General features: G+C 36.0%; 1 protein-coding gene across 7 annotated transcripts in view; it reads left to right on the forward strand.

Annotated features, from left to right (window-relative positions):
* Frmd5 (FERM domain containing) overlaps window positions 1-20817 on the forward strand; it is a 424373-nt gene that overhangs the window by 317538 nt on the left and 86018 nt on the right. For all 7 annotated transcript variants that reach the window (XM_073968663.1, XM_073968664.1, XM_073968665.1 and 4 more), the window contains 2 exons: window positions 2759-2932; window positions 2984-3363. In XM_073968663.1, the coding sequence (XP_073824764.1) occupies window positions 2759-2932; window positions 2984-3363 (554 nt within the window). The remainder of the gene's footprint in view (window positions 1-2758; window positions 2933-2983; window positions 3364-20817) is intronic.

Below are 20817 nucleotides of genomic sequence, written 5' to 3' on the forward strand. Positions count from 1 at the left end.
TTCCGTACACATAAGCACTAATTTCCGATGTATAATTCTTACCTCTGTTCTACACAACAATAGTGATCCTGATACCAAAATTCATTTCAATTCTATATTTTAGCAAATACCAAAAGGTACCAAATGTAATACAATGTGCACGTACGAATATCCAGGATAACAGCTCTATCCGTTCACTTAAATCAAATTGTACCAAATTTAGTAACATTTGGTCTTTTTCGTACCCGTAAGAACGAATTTCCAAGATTATCTTAATCCCACACCCCAACAGTAATCTTAAGCTGAAAACACATCCAACGTTTGAATAAAGTTTTGTGTTGGGCGTTGAGAAAAAAAAAACAACAGGGCGACGCCGACACCAAAGTCCAGCGTTGATCTGTTTGCCGGCATATATTTCAAATGAATTTGAATTTTTCGGCATCATGCCCAACAGTGTAAAAACGGCCAAAACGACACAAAACTTTACCCAAACGTTGGATGTGTTTTCAGCTTTAATTCCAAATTTCATAATTCTAAATGTATCCAATCACCTAAGACCAAATAGTACCAAATTTGGTACCATTTAGACTACCTCAATCAGAAACTCCAACAGTTATATTAATTCCAAATCTCAGCATTTCAGCTCTATAAGTTTTCCCAAATACAAATTATGCCAATTTTTGTACCATTTATACTTTACGTACCCATAAGTACGAATTTCAAAAACTACTTCAATCCTACATTCCAACAGTAATCTTAACTCCAAATCTCGGGATTCCAGCTCTGTTCGTCCATATCTCGAACCGACACTCCAACAGTAATCTTAGTCTAAATTTCAGGATTCCAACTTTACCGGTTATCGCAAATACTAATTGTACCAAATATAGTACCATCTAGTACTTTTCGTACACATGAGTTCACACCACCTCCTTGTATGAACTCTACTTCTCAACCTTGAATTTCATTCCAAATGCCAAGCTTTTAGCTCTATCAGTTGATATAATACCAAATGTTACCAAATTTAGTACAATTTAGTACACATAAGTAGGAATTTCCAAAACTACATCCATATCTCAATCCTACAATCCAACAGTAATCTTATTTCCAAATTTCAGGTTTCCAGCTCTATCTGCGTTTACCCAAATCCAAGTTGGGCAAAATTTAGTACTGTTACGAATGTAACTGAAAGGTTTAGGTTAATTTAGTTTAATTTCCGTTAATTTAAAAATTTGAATTGTAACGTAACGGTTTTTATTACGCAGTTACTTTATTTAAGCAACAACAACTACCATGTAGAATTATCTTCATCGTTCCAGTTCATTCATTAATGTGCTTTTGTTTGTTTTGCCATAATCATGTAATTATCGCTTAGTTGCTACTTCTTTCTTGCATTTGTTTGTTATTGTAATTACGTCATTACTGTGCTTGTCCTCCAATTGTATTCCCCCCATGTATGTATGTGAATGTGGTTGTTCGCTTATTGCGAATGTGCGTCTGTGTGTTCGTTGCACAGATTCGAGTTGTTGCCAGATGCTCTGGATATTTCTCGACCAAGGAGATTTTGGGGTATAAATAGCGGTAGGAACGGCAACATTGAGTTAGTGTGTTTTAAGCGTTGAACTGAACAGATCGGTTAAAGAATAGCTGCGTGCTAACTAGATACAAGCTGTGTGCTTAGTAATTAAAGTCGGTTCCGAATAAGTGTAATAAAGTAAATAAAGCATTGTAGAAACGTAATCTAAAACGAACCCTGTTTTATTTGGTACAAATCGTACTGGGGAATAAAACAACGTCTACACGGAGATTAATTGTTCCACAAACATCCCATAAAGGACAAGGGAGACTTCTCTCTCACGGAGATTAGTTAAATCTAATTCCGTAACAGTACATTTCGTACACATAAGTACGAATTTCCAAACTACATCCATATCTCAAGTCTACACTCCAACAGGAATCAAACCAAATTTAGTACTACTTAGAACTTTTCGTACACATATGTACGAATTTTTCAAACTGCCTCCATATATCAACCTTACACTCCAACAGTAATTTTAAATTCAAATTTCAGGTTTATAGCTCTATCCGTTCATCCGAATCAAAATTGTACCAAATTTAGTATCATTTAGTGCTTTTCGTACACATAAGTACGAATCCTTATATCAGCACAACTTCCCAACCTTGATTCCCATTCCAAATTTCAAGATTCTAGATACAGCCGTTCAAAATATGCAATTGGTAATAAATTTAGTAACTTTTAGTCCTTTTCGTACACTTATAGGTCTAACCTTTGGTACACCTTTCTAACTCTCCATCAATGAACCTCATTCGGAATTTCAGAATTGTAGCTCTACCGGTTCGCCAAATACAAATGTTAACATATTTAGTACTTTTTGTACCGTTCTAGTTCGAATTTCAAAAACCCTGCCTTATCTGACTTATTCGGACCAAGAGTGACCATCACCAAAAATTTCAAGATTCTAACCCTAGCCGTTTGGCCTGGGCGTTGATTATCAGTCAGTCAGTCAGTCAGTGAATCATCACCCTTTTATAAGTATGGGTTTATGTATAATAATTCCCAAAGTTGGTAGCAGGGGCTCAATTCTGTTTCTATGAAAATGTGAAATGAAAACTTTTATAAAGGAAAAAACTGTCAAATGAAAAAAGTATAAAGGACATATTTTTCATTTCAAATTTTCATAGAACAAGAATCCATCCCCAGTACAACAAATGTTTCAGGCTCAATTACGAATTATGAAAATATGCTTTTCTCCAATTACAGACCTTGATCCAGTGCTTTTTTCATTCCGAGTTAAATTTTATCCTGCGGATCCATTCCGGCTTACATATCAAGGACGGACTATATTATACCAACAGTTGAAACGGGACCTCCGACATGGTCGCATATACTGCTCCATTGGTGAAGCTGCAGCTCTGGGATCGCTCATCGTTCAGGGTAATAACATGTATTATTTTTTTATAGATTGATATTTAAATATTTTTGCAGAAGAACTCGGAGATTACAATGAGGAAATTCATACCGAAAACTATGTTGCGTCCATGAACTTGGCTCTACGTCAGCCAGAATCTCTTGAAAAAAAAATAATGGAACTTCATAAGAAACGGGAGCCTCAGCAGAACCCACGTGAAGTGATAGATGAATTTTTAAGCATTGTAAGCGCATTAGAAACATACGGCATTGATCCACATCCTGTTAAAGATCACAGGGGATCCCAATTGTATATTGGTATTAATTACTCTGGAATAAGCACATTTATTTGTGGCAAACGTTCCCAACATTTCCGCTGGAATGAAGTTCAGAAAATTAATTTCGAAGGCAAAATGTTCATAGCTCATTTAAGCTACACCGATGCTAGTAGGGAAGCGGTAAGTCTATGAATAGTTTTTATCAACTGTCTTAAAGTACATATTTCTTATGAAATATACTTACATACAAAACACTGCATATTAAGTTTCCTTTCTTCAAAACAAAGCAAACAAAAAATAAATAAAAATAATAGCTGTGTCATTCTCTGAGAAAAGCTTTAAATTAAATTTTATATTATAATACTATTAGGAATGTAACTGATAGTTTTAAAATAGTTTAAATGAATGTCAGTTAATTTGAAAATTGAATTGTAATGTAATGTTCTCAATCTTTTCTGTTCTTACTTTCCATGTTTATTTTTATTGTTGTACATTTATCCATCATGCAATTACAGCTTAGTGTCTCCTATTGTTGTTGTTGTACTTTTTTTTCAACTTTATGTTGATAGCTCAATTACGTTATCACCGTCTGTATCCCGTATATTTTGTGTTGTTGTTCGCCTAGTGTGAGTGTATCTGTGTGTACGTTGCTAAGTTAGTATCTAGAATCTTCAAGAACGAAAAGCATAGGGATATAAATACTAGGAGTTTGGGAAACAAGCAGTCAGTTATGAATTTGATCGCGACATGTATTCAGCGACTAGTAAAGAAGTAAAGTAAAGCTGCGTCGCTTGTAATTAAAATTGGTTGTTGATAAGTGTAATTTATTTGGTTTTATTTGGTACAAATCGTATCGGGAAATAAAAAACGTCTACACGGATATTAGTTAAATCTAATTTCGTAACAATTGGTGTCAGGGAGTGAGATTATGACAATCCTACAATAAAGGGGCGAGTCCAGCGATGAGGAGATTTCGTCGGTAGCTGCCTTAAAAGTAACGATTGCTATGATGATAGAGAAATTAGGTGCTAAAATGGAAGAAAGTTCCAGATAGAGCGAAGAAAGTTCCAGTAGAATGTTAGAAGAAATGTCCAGAAAAATCAGTAAAAACCTCACGGCAGGGAATTCAAGAATGTTTGAAGAAAAGTTAGAAGAGAATTCTAGAAAAATTCGAGATAATGATAGAGGAGCTGGATAAGAAAATGGTGGTTAAAGATGAGAAGCTTCTGGTCCTAGAAAAGAAAATGTCGGAACTGGAAATCAAGGGTGGTCCAGTGCGATTTATTGATAACACTCTGAATATTAATCTTCCTGTGTTCGATGGATCTACATCCTTTAATGTGCTCAAATTACAGTTCGAGACAGTGGCTTCAAGAGATTCTTGGAACGACAAGGCTGTAGCACTCCTTATGACATAGAAGGGCGGTGCTGCTGATGTATTACAGACTATTCCTGCCGCTTCTAGGAACAATAATTGCTGCACTCGAACGTAAGTAAGGTGGCGAACATCTACTTAATGGAATTAAGGGGAAGAGCGCAGAAGACAAAAGAGACATTACTAGACTTCGAACGGTTGGTACTAATGACGTATCCCGGAGAAAACCATCCATTTTTGGATCGTATGAAAATCTATACATTTGTGAATGGTATACGTGACCTGGAGATCAAATATGCAACATATGCGGCACCCAAATCGTCATTTGCTGAAACTGTGTAGTTTGCCCTTGCACAGGAGAGGGCGAGAATAATCACCATGCCCCAGACTTACAAGATACGCAAACTGGATACCGAGTCCGATGAACCCAAATATCTTGTTAACGAGATCTAGGCAGCAATGAAGCGGGTAATAGAAGGAATTATTCCGGCAGCACTAACTAAGCCCAGGATTAAGCGTTACAATTACGACAAAGTGGGTCATTTTGCACGCGAATGTAGAGCCAAGCGCAAACGATCAAGGTCATCGTCACCACCGCCATTAAAAGAAAGTAAAAGAGCGGCTCAACGTTCCGCTATTAAGTCATGAACTGGCTCCCATCGACGACCGCCTCACAATCTCCATTGCAATAGTACAGCAGAAAACCCACAACCTTACAACAACTGGTTACATCAATGGCGACAAGTGAATTCTGACCTTGGATACAGATGCATCAAAGTCCATCATCAGATCAGATTTGGCAAAGGTTAAAATAACGCCACTAAATGGGGTCAGACTGCGCACGGTAACGGGCAAGTTCCAGATAGAACTTTCCCCGGCAGTTAATGGAGAGATAAACCTGAGGCTAACTATTGCCAATAAATCGGTCAATTAAGAGTTTATAGTGTCTGATATCGTAGACGAAGTTATAATATGTGCAGATTTTATGATCGCTTATGGTCTCAATCTGGATATGAAAGAACGTGTGATGACCTGGTCTATAGTCGAAATCCCGTTAAATGTGGGCTACGATGAAAACACACCTATTAGACGTCTGACTACGGAAATTGTGGGCGGTGGCACCAGCAGAAAACAGAAATAGTAACATCAACATTGACGCAACATTTTCTTGCTTTCGGACGTGCTTTCAAATCGCTCCTAAAAAGATAAAAAAAATCGCCTTTTTGCGTTATAAAACGTACTAAAAACGGAAACATAAACGTATTGCAAAGTTACCAAATCAATAACATTCGAATATTCAAAATTATTTGTGTATGTTAACGTTGCTTCTTTTGTCACCTATGGTGACGTTAATTAAAACACCGTTATTTGTGATTGATGTCCACTTATGAGGACTTGTATTTTCAATCTTTCTTTCTTAATTCTAGCCTTAACTTAGCCAATACATAGTACTGAGAAAATACTTACGTTGCTTTCTTCCGGCAATTATATGCCAGTTGAATGCCCGCACCACAAATATGCCCATCAGCGTTTCGCAATCAACCTGTGACTGCTGAAATATGATGCGCGTATTTTCTGCGCGTGTTAAGACTTACGAGGTAGGGTTAGTAATTAATGTTAAAGCTTAACGTGTGCTAACTGCCCCCCGTTCTAAATCGGAGAGTCTCTGCTCCGACTTTGTATTAGTCTGACAATATCATCTATCTGTAATGGTTTTTGTTTCTTATTACATTTGTAGCAATAGATTGAGATTGTAACAGATAATGATATAGTTAAGGTAAGTATAAATAACAATTTGTGATTAGAAATTTTGGTTTCAATGGTTTGAAGTAAACTTGTATTATCCAAATATATTCTGTGAAGATACGGTAAAGAAAGGCAAACATTATGACCCGATTTTTTTAAATGTAGAATTTTTGGTTGGTGTGGTTCAATAAAATCGGCTTGACGGTGTTTGTTAAAATATAGAGTGTTATTTATAGTAACATTGTCAGCAAAACGAATTAACACTGTTCCCTCGATTATCATTGGCTTTTTATCAACAACCTTGGTGTTTCTGACATTATTCAGTAATATAAAACCCTCTGATACAATTTGAATTTGTTGAATGTTATCAGCTGGTTCAGTGGGACATGACGCAAAATTAGAGTTTAACATTTGAAACAGACATTGATTAGTTACGAGTTTACAGATATTTTTGTTTCCCACATTTATACAGTTGGTTACAGGTGTATTGTGTTGATTACAGTCTGCTGAAGTTTTAATGCTTAGCTGTATAACTGTTTTGTTATGGATAACAGGAACAATGGTGTTGTAAATCGTGTTGTTAGTTTCATAGACTCTTACATTACTCGCTTTTAGTAAACTATTTATACTTAACGGTACCATTGTCAAGGATGTAATTTATTTCGGCATTATTGGATTCACTATATTTGCTCTCGCAAATGTAGAGACATTTGACTCAAAAAGAAAATATTTTCGATATTTCTAGCACTCAAAAGTTCAAGAAATAATAATTCGTCTGCATTAATGGTATTGGATGTCTGGGATAATTTTTGTAGATCATTTATCCTATCTGTCAGTTCGTTGATTTTGTCTTGAAGGGCCGAATTTATTATAGTCTGTTTATTGATGGCAAGTATCAACATGTTATCTTCTGCTGTAAGTAATTCAAAGTCCGCTCGGTCTGGTGTTCCCGCTATAAACTTAAGAGTTGATCCTATAAAATCCAGTGACCGTGCGTGTCGGATATGAATCGAAAGAGTTTGAAGCAACCGTTGGATCTGTCTGACCTGGTCCGTTACAAAGTCAATTTCCCTTTTATCAGAAAAATCTGTTAAGATTCCCATTGTGTCTTCCAAAATTGTTTCGTGTTCCGTTAAATTTCTGCGATGCACGATGTATTTGTAATCATCACAAATTGCTACAACTCAGTCTTTTACAGCTATGAAGTAGGAGTCTGTGTAGTCCAGTATCGTTCCCGATGTCAGTATTGTCAGCGCCATTAGAAGTCTAGTAGAAAACAAGAAAAGCAAACAAAACAAAAAATTAGCGTAAATTACTCTTGTGAACTTTTCTTCCATTAATCAATACTGTCGATCCTAAATCTTGTTCAATGGTCCCCTCAACATACCATTTATGAAACTTTTTCCCGAGCCTTCGATTTCTCCTAATGAATACCCTTTCACCTGGATGGTAAACCTTAAACGAGGTATTTTCGTTATAAGTCCGTAGAGTTTTTTCTTGAGCATTGTTCAATTTTGCTTTAATTTCTTCCAGATCCTTGCCCGGAATTGAGTTTATAATGTCCACTGGCTTTCTTCCAGTTACTGAATTTCAATGTGGATAAAAGCAACAATTCGACTGTATCCTCTACATTCTGCAGTGCTTTAACACATCTGGCAATTTCTAGTAGAGTCGAATGAAATCTTTCAATTTAGCCATTACTTTGGCTGTGCATTGGTGGTACGAAATGCTGTTCTGCGCCGTAATAGTCCCTAAGAAAAGCGCCAATCAAACTTGACTTGAATGATTTTTCATTATCTGAAACTACCAGTTTCACATTACCGAATCTATTTAGTATTTGGAAAAGTTCTGTTTTAATATCAACTGCGTTTCTTGATGCAATTGGAACAAGAACCGTAAACTTTGAAAATTTGTCTATTGCCGTCAAGAAATTACTTTTATTTGTTATCAAAATGTCAACATGTAAGATATGTCCTGGATATTCTGGGATTGGAGTCTGTGCTATTACGTTATTACTTGGCTTTCGTTGGTATTTGTTTTCCTTACAAATTTTGCAATTTGAAATAACCATTTGTAACCTCTTTTTTATGGGTGCCAACGTGGTGCAATGGTATGCACGCCCGCCTTGCACGCAGAAGTGCGGTGGTTCGATTCCCCGGCCAGGCAACATCAAACATTTTTCAACGGTGGCAAAATACCCCTCAGGCACCACAAGTGGTGTCTTATGACACGCCGTTCGGACTCGGCGATAAACAGTAGGTCCCATGTCATTGAGCTAAATATGATTCGGGGTGCACTCATTGATATGAGAGAAGTCTCCCTTGTCCCGTATGAGATGTTGTGGAACAATGTTAATGTTAACCTCTTTTTTATACCCGGAAAATAATATTCACCAATAATTTGTTCGAAATGTTCCTGTAATGAACGGTGTGCACGGTTGTGTTCAGACGTGATTATATCCCATTGGTCATCTTCACGAATAACATCCATAACTAATTTCTCTGTGTGGATAAATTTAACTGGTGGAAAGTTAGTTTTGATTGCATTCATTGTTTCTGGGTTTATGGTTTCCGCGAGAAGTGACATAAGGTTGTCTATAGCATCATATGCTATTTTATGCCTTAGAAAACGTTGAAATAGAATTTTTTTGTCTTTGAACTCGTTAACTCTTTAGATATTAAAATCTGATTTTTATATTGGTTTATTGGGTTTTTTACGGAATTAATGACTTCTGTCAATGAATTTTCACTGTGGACAGTTCCGTCATCTGACTCGTCTAGAGTATGGTTAACGTATTGTCTAGAAAGCGCGTCAGCGACAACATTTTCCTTGCCAGGTTTATAAAAAAACTTTGGAGAAAACTCCTCAATAAATGACCGCCATCTTCTCATTTTCGAATTTCGATTCTTATCAGACATCGAAAATGTCAGAGGTTGATGGTCTGTGAAGATATGGATTTCCGAAACACCATATAAGTAATGTCTTAAATCTTTCAATGCCCAAACGACAAACGATCTAAGACAAAGTCCTAGATACCATTGTGATCGGTCTGCCCTCTTGTGCGAGTACTGCTCCAAGAGCGACTGCAGAAGCGTCTGTGGTTAATTCGATTTTTTTTTCATAGTCCGGATATGCGAGTATAACGTCTTCTGACGAGAGAATTTGTCTTAACTTCTCGAATGATAATAACGCTTCCTCATTCAATTCTATCTTTACACTTCTGGATTTTCTCGCTGAGATATTACCATTTTCACCCTGTAGTAGTCTAGTTAAGGGTTTTGCAATGACAGCATAATCCTTTATAAATCTTCTATAGAAACCAGAAAGGCCTAAGAACGATCGGAGGCTTTTCAAGCTTTCTGGCTTTGGAAATTCTTTATTCGCCCTAACTTTATCTGGACATGTCCTGATTCCATTTCGACTAACAATGTAACCGAGGACATCTGCTTCCCGCCTAAAGAGCTTGGATTTCGAGGCAGATATCCTCATACCTGCTTCACTGATTTTATGATGTTGATTTGCTCAATATGACTTTTTGTGTCTGGTGAGAAGATTATGATGTCGTCCATATAGACTTGACATATCTTCCCAATATATTCTCGTAGTATGTCATCTTTTGTGCGCTGGAAAATGCTCGGCACATTTTTTAGACCAAATGGTAGTCTACAGAACTCATACTTGCCATTGTTGACACTAAACGCCGTTTTGCTTCTGTCACTTTTGGCTAATCGTATTTGGTGGTATTCAGATTTAAGGTCTAGTGTTGTGAAGTACAACGACTTTCCTAAACTGGAATGCAAAACTGGAATTTTAGGCATCGGATATTTGTCATTCTTAGTATGTTCATTTAATGATCGAAAGTCAATCACCAATCTATGGTTAGGATTCCCATTCTCGTCTACACCCTTTTTTCTTACAACCAATACCGGAGAATTATATGCGGAAAAGGATTTCCTAATAATTCCATCGTGCAAAAGCGATTCAATTTCATTATTTACAAAATCCGACAATTGTACTGGGTAAGGGTAGGACCTAGAGTAAATTGGTTCTTCGGTTTCTGTTTTTATGGTTGCTTCTACACTAGTATTGTAGGGTAGTGCCCTGTTTGGATCGGCAAAAGTGTTGGCATTCACCCTAATCACCCTGTTAAAGTCCTCCACCACAGCATTTGGTACAGATTCCTGATCAATCGCAAGAAAGTTGGTTTGTTCTAGAGGTGGGCGCGTGTCGTGCCGTGAGTAGTGCGTGTTCGTGCCTTCTCGAAAAACGCCGTGTTTGTGCGTGTCGTGCCGGAATGCATTTTTGGCCGTGCGTGATCGTGTTTTTTTGTTTGACACGATTTTGCACGACACGACTAAACACGATCTGCACTATGTGACACGATCGTCCTAAATTTTTGGTCTCCCTTTAGAAGTCGTGCAAGATACCTTACTAAACACGAACATCGAACATGAAACCGACCAAAATATTCCTAAAATTATTTGTTTCGTTTTTGCAGTCTGGTACTTATTGCCGTTTTGTTATGGATAGGCCAGAGTATGAGTGAAAAAAGATGATGTTTGTTTGCCATTTGTTTTGTTCATATGAGGGTTAACGCAATATACTCTCTTTGCAAATCAGATGTTTATCTGACTGTATTATTTGTTATGGATGATCTTATTGAAAAACATCCTCTCCCCGAATTGAGAAAACTGATTGACTGCCCAAAAATCGTTGTGAAATATTTTAAACACTCGGAGCTGAACAACAAACATGAACATTCGCACACATTCTTCTTTCGATATACAGAAACTGGCTGTAAGAGTATTTTGCTACAAAAGCATGAGCTGACTTAAAGTTTTCATTGCTAGAACTTCTATTGGGTTTTCATAAAATATTCTCGGAAAAGTACCCTACTATGCACATTTTTGCCCTTCTTGTCCCAGCTTGCAAATTTGTATTTTCTAGCAACATGTTGCAAAAAACAGAGTTGTATACGAGGATTTATGCCGGATTTAAATTAAATCCACCCAATACGAGGATTTATTTTTGTGTGGGAAATCTGGTAGATTTTGACCGGATTTAGCAAATTAAACCTGATAATGCACTAAATCCGGCTAATGAAGTCATATCTAAATGACCTATAAGAAGATGATTTTTTATTAGCTAATGTAAAGCAATGTTACTTGATACACAGTGAGAACATATGATGAGCAGGAAATTACAATGCCACATTTACACTAATTATCAGAGTTTTTGGATCAAAATGGCAAAAAGACGAGAAATGAAAACGTTGATACAGAACTTGATACATATTATCGAGTGCCGTATCTAGCCCAACTGATGTTTTAAACTATTGGAAACAGCCTAAACTAAAATATTTAGAACAATTAGCCAGCAAATTTTTGGCCGTCAGCTCAGCAACGAGCGAGAGATTTGTTCCACATCTTTTGAGTTCTAACTTGGACAAAATAATGGTTTTTAAATAAGAATAAAAAAATTAGAAGTACATATGTATGTATTAATATTTTTTTAAAAACAAATGTACACCTATATCGATTTCTCCTTTTTATACCCTACACCACCTTGTGGTAAGGGGTATTATGTCTTTGTGCATTAGTTTGTAACATGCAAAAGCAAACGAGATAGACCCATAGTTCCTTTAAGGGATATACATAGAATCACTTTCTGAGTCGATTTACGCATGTCCGTCTGCCCATGTATTTTTGTAAACACAGTACAGGTCGCATTTATTGTCCGATTCGCATGAAAATTGGGGAAGATAGTTTTTTGGCAAAAGGAACGTTTACCGGGATTTGGCCTAGAAATAAGTGTGCTAAATTATATCGATATCGGTTTAGATTTGGATATATTCTCGATTCCCGATTTTAGGTATTTGATGCACCAAACGCGCTATATATGTCCAATTTCAATAAAATTTGGAATGTTTGCCGGGATTTGGCCTAGTATGTCAAGTGTGCCAAATAATATCGAAATCGGTTCAGATTTGAATATAGCTCTCATATATTATTTAGGCAGATTTGAGGTATTTGATGCACGAAACACGCTATATTTGTCCGATTTTGATGAAATTTGGACTATGTGACGGAATTTGGTCTACAAATAAATGTGAAAAATTATATCGAAATCTGTTCTGATTTGGATTTAGCTCCCATACATATTTTACATATTCACAGTGGTGTAGGGTATTATATCGTCGGCCCCGCCCGACTTTGATCTTTCCTTACTGGTTTTATAATTTCGTGCGTGAGTGTGCGTGTTCGTGCCTTCTCGAAAAACGCCGTGTTTGTGCGTGAATGTGCATAAAAATTTTGGTCCGTGTTCGTGCATGTTCGTGCCTAATTTTTTTAGGCACGCGCCCATCTCTAGTTTGTTCACAATTTTTTCGTATTGCTGTTTTATTTTTGTGCCATTCCCTGTGTCCAATTTGCCATTAATTTGTTTCAAAAATGCATAGCCTATTATTCCGTCGTACGTTCTTAAGGTATTTTTTAAATAAAATGCCGTGATATGTACGAATAAGACCATGATGTATTTTTGTTAATGATATTTGTACCGTTTAATGTGTTAACTTGAAATGGTTTACTCAAGGGTATTGCATTAATTAGTCCGTCTAACGGTTTAATAAAATTTTTGGATGAACCCGAGTCGATCAGCAATTTTAGCTCCCTCCCGTTTAATGTCTTTATAATAAAGGGTAGGAGCGGGCCTATTCTAAAAAATGCAATTCTTCTACGTCCTGATCTTCATCGTCCTCTTCCAAAGGGTACTCTTCCTCAAAGGTTGAGTCCTCTGATTCCTCAACAGTACTAATGTGGTTTACCCTCTGCTGTTTCTGGAGAGGAACACTTCTTCCCGAAATAATTTCTCGTTTTGTATTCGCATTGCGATTGTTATTGGGATTGAAGTCAGGATCCACTTCCATCTGTGTGGCATCATGTTGGTTTGCCTCAGATTTATGTCCATTCTGCGTTATGCGCTTGAATGTTGGGTGACGATTTTGCGAATAACTATGTTTTGGTTTTTTCGCAACATTGCCCTCCCCAAAAACTCTCGCAAACTCCTGTCTGCGATTGTCTGATTCTAGCTCTTGGGCTGTGGCCAGAGCAGTTGGCAAATCTACTGGTTTTGTGGCAAAAAGAACATCACTCAGTGGCTTCCTTAATCCTCATATAAAGACACTTAGAGCATTGTCTCTGACCCTATCGTTCAGAGCTTTACTCACTACTTCATTGTTAGAGTATGTCATTTTGTTCTTATTTACGATGAGCGTTAGGTGTTGATCCACTTCATCGTAGAAATCATTAATGGACATTTTCGCTTGTCTTAAAACACCTAATTGGTTTTCTAGGACCTGTACTGACCTCTTGTCAGCGAAGCATAGGTCCAATCGGGCAATTATCGCCTTAAAATTTAAAACCGTATTAAATGCCGATAATTTATCATTTGCAACGCCTGTAATTTTGTTACGAAATATGCCCATTGCGACGTAGTAGTGCTCGTATTCTCTGGGTAATATCCCAGGGCAAAATGAGTGGCTTCGCGCCAGGCAGGATACGTTTTAACGTCACCCTTGAATTCTGGTAATGAATTTATTAGGTCTAGTGAAGTCCCCGTCATGTTGTTTACCGAAACAGGTTCGAAAGTTTCCACCTTCGGCATTTTTATTTTACCTAATTGCTCCGTTAATGTTTTAATCTGTTGCTTTAATTCGTCCATCATGTCGTCCACTGTTGCTGTCACGAGCCCCATCACCTTCTCTATTTGCCGTTTTTCTTCTTAATTTGAGCCAAATAATAATCGCAAAAAATCTCTGTATTTTTTGTATTTATTTATTTTTTTAAATCGCACAAAATTCTGTATTTTCCTTTGAATTTATTTGTAGTTTTTTAAATAATCTCTGTATTTTTTCTTGTATTTATTTATTTTTTTAAATCGTGCAATTGTTCACTGCACTGATACACTTTTTTGTTTTTGAATGTTTGTTTAGTTTTGCTTGTCTTTGGGTGTCACTATTCTTGGTTAGTTTTGTTTTGAGTAAACTTTGTTTTGATCTTCTTTGAGGGTATTGTTCACTGATTGATTGTTTGGTTTACGTTTTGTTAAGCACAAATTTCCAAGAAAACGTGGTGTAATTGTTTACTGCACTGATGCACTTGTCCAGTTTTTTAGTTTGGGGTTTTTTTAGAAAAAAAATCTCCAGGAAAAAAACATTTTGGTGGGTTTGGTCATTTTTGTAAAGCAAAAATCTCCGTGAAAACTTTATTATTTTTTATTACTGTTGTTTTGGTCCTTTTTTGAAAGCAAAAACCTCCGTTAAAACTTTTTTATTTTTAAACACTTCTTGGTTTGGTCCTTTTTCTAAAGCAAAAATCTCCGTGAAAACTGTTTTATTTTTAAACACTTTTGGATTGGCCCTTTTTTTAAAACAAAAATCTCCGTGAAATCTTTTTTTATTTTTAAACACTGTTGGGTGCCAGTTAACGTTGCTTCTTTTGTCACCTATGGTGACGTTAATTAAAACACCGTTATTTGTGATTAATGTCCACTTATGTGGACGTGTATTTTCAATCTGTCTTTCTTTCTTCTTAATTCTAGCCTTAACTTAGCCAAAACATAGTCGTGAGAAAATACTTACATTGCATTCTTCCGGCAATTATATGCCATTTGAATGCCTGCACCACAAATATGCGCATCAGCGTTTCGCAATCAACCTTTGACTGCTGAAATATGATGCGCGTATTGTCTGCGCGTGTTAAGACTTACGAGGTAGGGTTAGTAATTAATGTTAAAGCTTAACTAACTTGTACTTTTGTGATTTTTGCATAACCAAAGTAAGACAAAACTATTTGTTTACCTTTTGTTTTTATTTTTGTGCTTTGTTTTCGCACGCTAAACTGAAAGAAAGCTTCAATCCGTCGATACTTGCCTCTGAACAAAACGTCATCCTGCATTTCTTTTTGGTGCATTCACAAAAAAATAAATAAGCTTTCTTGATACATCACCCTATGTTTCCTGAACTTGCAAAATCTGTGGTTTGTGAACTGGCTAACGTGCTTTTATCACCCTGTCTCAATTACCCTGTGTTGCTGTTAATCGTTATTCACATTGCTACACTGTTTCCTTTGCAACTGAAGTTGAAGTTATAATATACACTATACCCCGGTAAACTACCTTTCATAAAATTCCACAAAAATGAGGCAGTTATGCGGGAAAGGCAGTTACGAAAATCCCGCATAACAACCTCATGTGGGTAGTTAAAAAAATCTCATCTCAGCTTTACAAAAAATGACAACAATTAGAACATAATCGCCAAAAACAAAACGGTCTATAGTAAAAAAGTCTAAAAATATAAATTATATTATTTAATCAATAAGAAATTTAGAAATTTAATTCATCAGTGAGCATAACACCATAACATAACACTGGACATCTTCATCACAATTCACGTAGTCGTCGAAATTGATTTTCTCACAAATACACCAGTGCGGGTAATAAACCGAGAAAAACATTATTAACTGTTCTTTTTGGGGAAATATTTGACGGGCAAATATACGAATTGGGTACTTATAGAAAAGTAGTTAAGCGGGACAGTTTGAACTGATTTATATGAAACAACTTTGGGGATTCAGATTGTGAGGCAATTAAACGGGAAAGGCAGTTAAGCAGAGGGGTAAACAAGCGGGGTGCAGTGTATTTTTCAAAATGAACTGTCCAATAAACAATTGTGCAATCCAGTTATCTGATAACGAACAAATGGTATCTCGCTGGCTTTGTATCATATTAAATGCATTGATTTAAATGCTCGTACGATGGACAACTTAAATGAGAACAAAGGTTTACGTCGGTGCTGTAAAAAATGTCGTATCTATGATGCTCAATTCTTAAAATTTTTCAAATTCACCTTTACGGAATTTAAAGAAATAGGCAATGATCTCCAGACTTTAACGGAAAGGTTTATGAAATATAAGGAAATATTCGATAATACGTCTTCATTCGACAAATTTCTTCAGTCTCCGAATGATTCTCTCCGTAAAAGAAAGAGCTATTGAACAACACTACAAACATACTTAATAATGAATCGAATAATATTGCTATACCTGCTATTTCTATTCAAAATTCTCCATCAAAGACAACATCAACACCTCAAACATTGAAGAGAATAAACTAACTGCAGAAGAAACTCCATCAGGTTCCATCACCAACATCACCGAACGTTTCACGTGCATCTAACCACCCTATTCCGATCTTGACGGTAGTGCCTCCAAAGAAAACAAGTTTTTAGCTCGTATTGCTGCAGAAACTTCCGAAGCAGATGTTTTGTTTTACATTAAACACAATGTTAATAGTAATTCTGATATCAGAGTAGTTAAATATAATTACCCTCCAAGGCGTAGTAAGGCCTCCTTTAGAATTATTGTCCCTGTTGAAATATTTGATACTGTAGTAAATCCATCTTTTTGGCCCCAAAATGCTATAGAACGTGAATTTAATTACAAAGAAACTCCAAGATCTGATATTGCTTATTTGCCAACTTCTAATTCAGCTAATTCTGAGTCAAAAAACTAATTGTTACTAACTCTGTTGATGAACTTAAAATTGTATATCAAAATGTAAGAGGTTTAAACTCTAAATTATCATCACTATTTACTGACAGTTTTCTCTTCTATAATGATTGGGTGCCACAGTAGTGCAACGGTATGCAAACCCGCCCTGCACACATAAGGTCGTGGGTTCGATTCCCCGACCAGGCAACATCAAAACACTTTTCAACGGTGGCAAAATACCCCTCAGTAATGTTGGCGACATTTCCTGAGTATTTCAGACATGTAAAACTTCCCAAAAGTGGTGTCTTAGACACGCCGTTCGGACTCGGCGATAAACTGTAGGCCCAAGTCATTAAGCTAATATGAATCGGAGTGCACTCATTGATGTGAGAGAAGTCTCCCTTGTCCCTTATGGGGAACAATTATAATGATATTGTAGCATTTACAGAAACGTGGCTTAATAACAATATATATGATGCTGAAATATTTTGTCCAAAGTACCAAATTTTTAGAAGTGATAGAAATAACAGCTCCAAGAGTAGAGGCGGTGGGGTTCTTATAGCTGTATCGTCAAATTATACTTCTGTAGAAATTTCATCACCCTTAAATGATGATATTGAAATAACTGCCGTAAAAGTTCATCTTAAGCACATAACTATATATATATATCACTTGTTCTTACATATCCCCTGGATCAAGTATTGATGTATACGAAAAACATAACTCGCGTATTCTTCAGTCTTTTGAAACAGCAAAAGCAAATGGTATTTTGATAGCCCTTGGGGATTTTAACTTGCCTCGCATTAAATGGATAGAAAATTCTGAATCCAGCGACCTTATACATACAACTATCAATGACAATACAAAAAAATTTATTGGTCCTCTATTTACCTTCGGATTATCACAAATTAATGGAATTCATAACTCTCTTCGTTAATTTTTTTGACCTCATATTTGTTAACCAGCCTTCTGATATTCTACCAGTTCATTGTGATCCTTTAGTGCGCCCGGAAGACAAGTATCATCCAACCATATTAATACCACTCATTTTATCTTCTCGATCTAATAATGTCACAAATGAACTAAACAAAACAGCATATTGTTTCAAACGCACAAATTATACCAAATTAAATGCCTTTCTGACTTCTACAGATTGGTCTATACTTCAATCTTTTGACTCGCTTGATGAGATGTCACTTAGCTTCTATTCTTCTCTTGAAAATGGCATATCTAAAGCTGTCCCTAAAATTAAAATCGCTAAAAGTTCAGGTCCAATTTAATTTACGCAATCATCAGATCCAAATATACCCTGCTTAACAATCGACAATATAGAAATTATATATCGAAAACCAAGGATGAATTGATTACTAATCCTAAAGCCTTTTACGGATTTATTAAATTAAAATGTCAGTCGCGCACATTCCCAAAAATCCTAAAATTTAAAACCATTGTCGCAGAGGATGACATTACCATTTCAAATACGTTTGCATAATTTTTTAAAACTACCTACACAAACAAATCTTATGAAAATTAAGTTGCATATCCATACCCCTTACCAGAATTTACATCCATAAATCTTCCCTTATTAACCGTTTCCGAAGTATTGTCCAATCTAAAATCGATTCACACAGGTTATATTCCCTTATTGTGGAAACAATCATTCATTGTTCCTTTATTTAAATCAGGTAGTAGAACTGAAGTTTCCAATTACAGAGGCATTGCTAAATTGAAAACAATCCCAAAAGTGTTTGAAAAGATGGATCCACTTCCATGTGTGTGGTATCATGTTGGTTTGCCTCAGATTTATGTCCATTCTCCGTTATGCGCTTGAATGTTGGGTGACTATTTTGCGAATATCTATGTTTTGGTTTTTTCGCAACATTGCCCTCCTCAAAAACTCTCGGAAACTCCTGTCTGCGATTGTCTGATTCTAGCTCTTGGTCTGTGGCCAGAGCAGTTGGCAAATCTACTGGTTTTGTGGCAAAAAGAACATCACTCAGTGGCTTCCTTAATCCTGATATAAAGACTCTTAGATCATTGTCTCTGACCCTATCGTTCAGAGCTTAACTCACTACTTCATTGTTAGAGTATGTCATTTTGTTCTTATTTACGATGAGCGTTAGGTGTTGATCCACTTCATCGTAGAAATCATTAATGGACATTTTCGCTTGTCTTAAAACACCTAATTGGTTTTCTAGGACCTGTACTGACCTCTTGTCAGCGAAGCATTGGTCCAATCGGGCAATTATCGCCTTAAAATTTAAAACCGTATTAAATGCCGATAATTTATCATTTGCAACGCCTGTAATTCTGTTACGAAATATGCCCATTGCGACGTAGTAGTGCTCGTATTCTCTGGGTAATATCCCAGGGCAAAATGAGTGGCTTCGCGCCAGGCAGGATACGTTTTAACGTCACCCTTGAATTCTGGTAATGAATTTATTAGGTCTAGTGAAGTCCCCGTCATGTTGTTTACCGAAACAGGTTCGAAAGTTTCCACCTTCGGCATTTTTAGTTTACCTAATTGCTCCGTTAATGTTTTAATCTGTTGCTTTAATTCGTCCATCATGTCGTCCACTGTTGCTGTCACGAGCCCCATCACCTCTTCTCTATTTGCCGTTTTTCTTCTTAATTTGAGCCAAATAATAATCGCAAAAAATCTCTGTATTTTTTGTATTTATTTATTTTTTTAAATCGTACAAAATTCTGTATTTTTCTTTGAATTTATTTATATTTTTTTAAATAATCTCTGTATTTCCTCTTGTATTTATTTATTTTTTTTAAATCGCAAAAAATTCTGTTGAATTTATATTTTTTAAATAATCTCTGTACTTTTTCTTGTATTTTTTAAATCGCAAAAAAATTTCTGTATTTTTTCCTTGAATTTATTTATATTTTTTAAATAATGGAATGGTACTTACATGATCAATAACATAGTTAAAATTTTCGTTTTCGTTAATAAAGTCTTTCTACAGCTAGCGTTATTCCTTGTGAGAAAGTCCGTCCGACTTTGCTTTTAAAAGTCCGTCCGACTCTTTTCTTTTTTTAAAAAAGCCGTCCGACTTTTCTTTTTGTGTAATTGTTCACTGCACTGATGCACTTTTTTGTTTTTGAATGTTTGTTTGATTTTGCTTGTCTTTGGGTGTCACTATTCTTTGTTAGTTTTGTTTTGAGTAAACTTTGTTTTGATCTTCTTTGAGGGTATTGTTCACTGATTGTTTGTTTGGTTTACCTTTAAGTGAAAACGTGGTGTAATTGTTTGATGCACTTGTCCAGTTTTTTAGTTTGGGGTTTTTTTAGGAAAAAAATCTCCAGGAAAAAAACACTTTTGTTGGTTTGGTCATTTTTGTAGAGCAAAAATCTCCGTGAAAACTTTTTTATTTTTTATTACTGTTGTTTTGGTCCTTTTTTGAAAGCAAAAACCTCCGTTAAAACTTTTTTTATTTTTAAACACTTCTTGGTTTGGTCCTTTTTCTAAAGCAAAAATCTCCGTGAAAACTGTTTTATTTTTAAACACTTTTGGATTGGCCCTTTTTTTAAAACAAAAATCTCCGTGAAATCTTTTTTTATTTTTAAACACTGTTGGGTGCCAGTTAACGTTGCTTCTTTTGTCACCTATTGTGACGTTAATTAAAACACCGTTATTTGTGATTAATGTCCACTTATGTGGACGTGTATTTTCAATCTGTCTTTCTTTCTTCTTAATTCTAGCCTTAACTTAGCCAAAACATAGTCGTGAGAAAATACTTACATTGCATTCTTCCGGCAATTATATTCCATTTGAATGCCTGCACCACAAATATGCGCATCAGCGTTTCGCAATCAACCTGTGACTGCTGAAATATGATGCGCGTGTTAAGACTTACGAGGTAGGGTTAGTAATTAATGTTAAAGCTTAACTAACTTGTACTTTTGTGATTTTTGCATAACCAAAGTAAGACAAAACTATTTGTTTACCTTTTGTTT

This window comes from Musca autumnalis, unplaced genomic scaffold (genome assembly GCF_047663935.1).
Source record: "Musca autumnalis isolate F117 unplaced genomic scaffold, ASM4766393v1 scaffold_2, whole genome shotgun sequence".
NCBI classification, from domain to species: Eukaryota; Metazoa; Arthropoda; class Insecta; order Diptera; family Muscidae; genus Musca; species Musca autumnalis.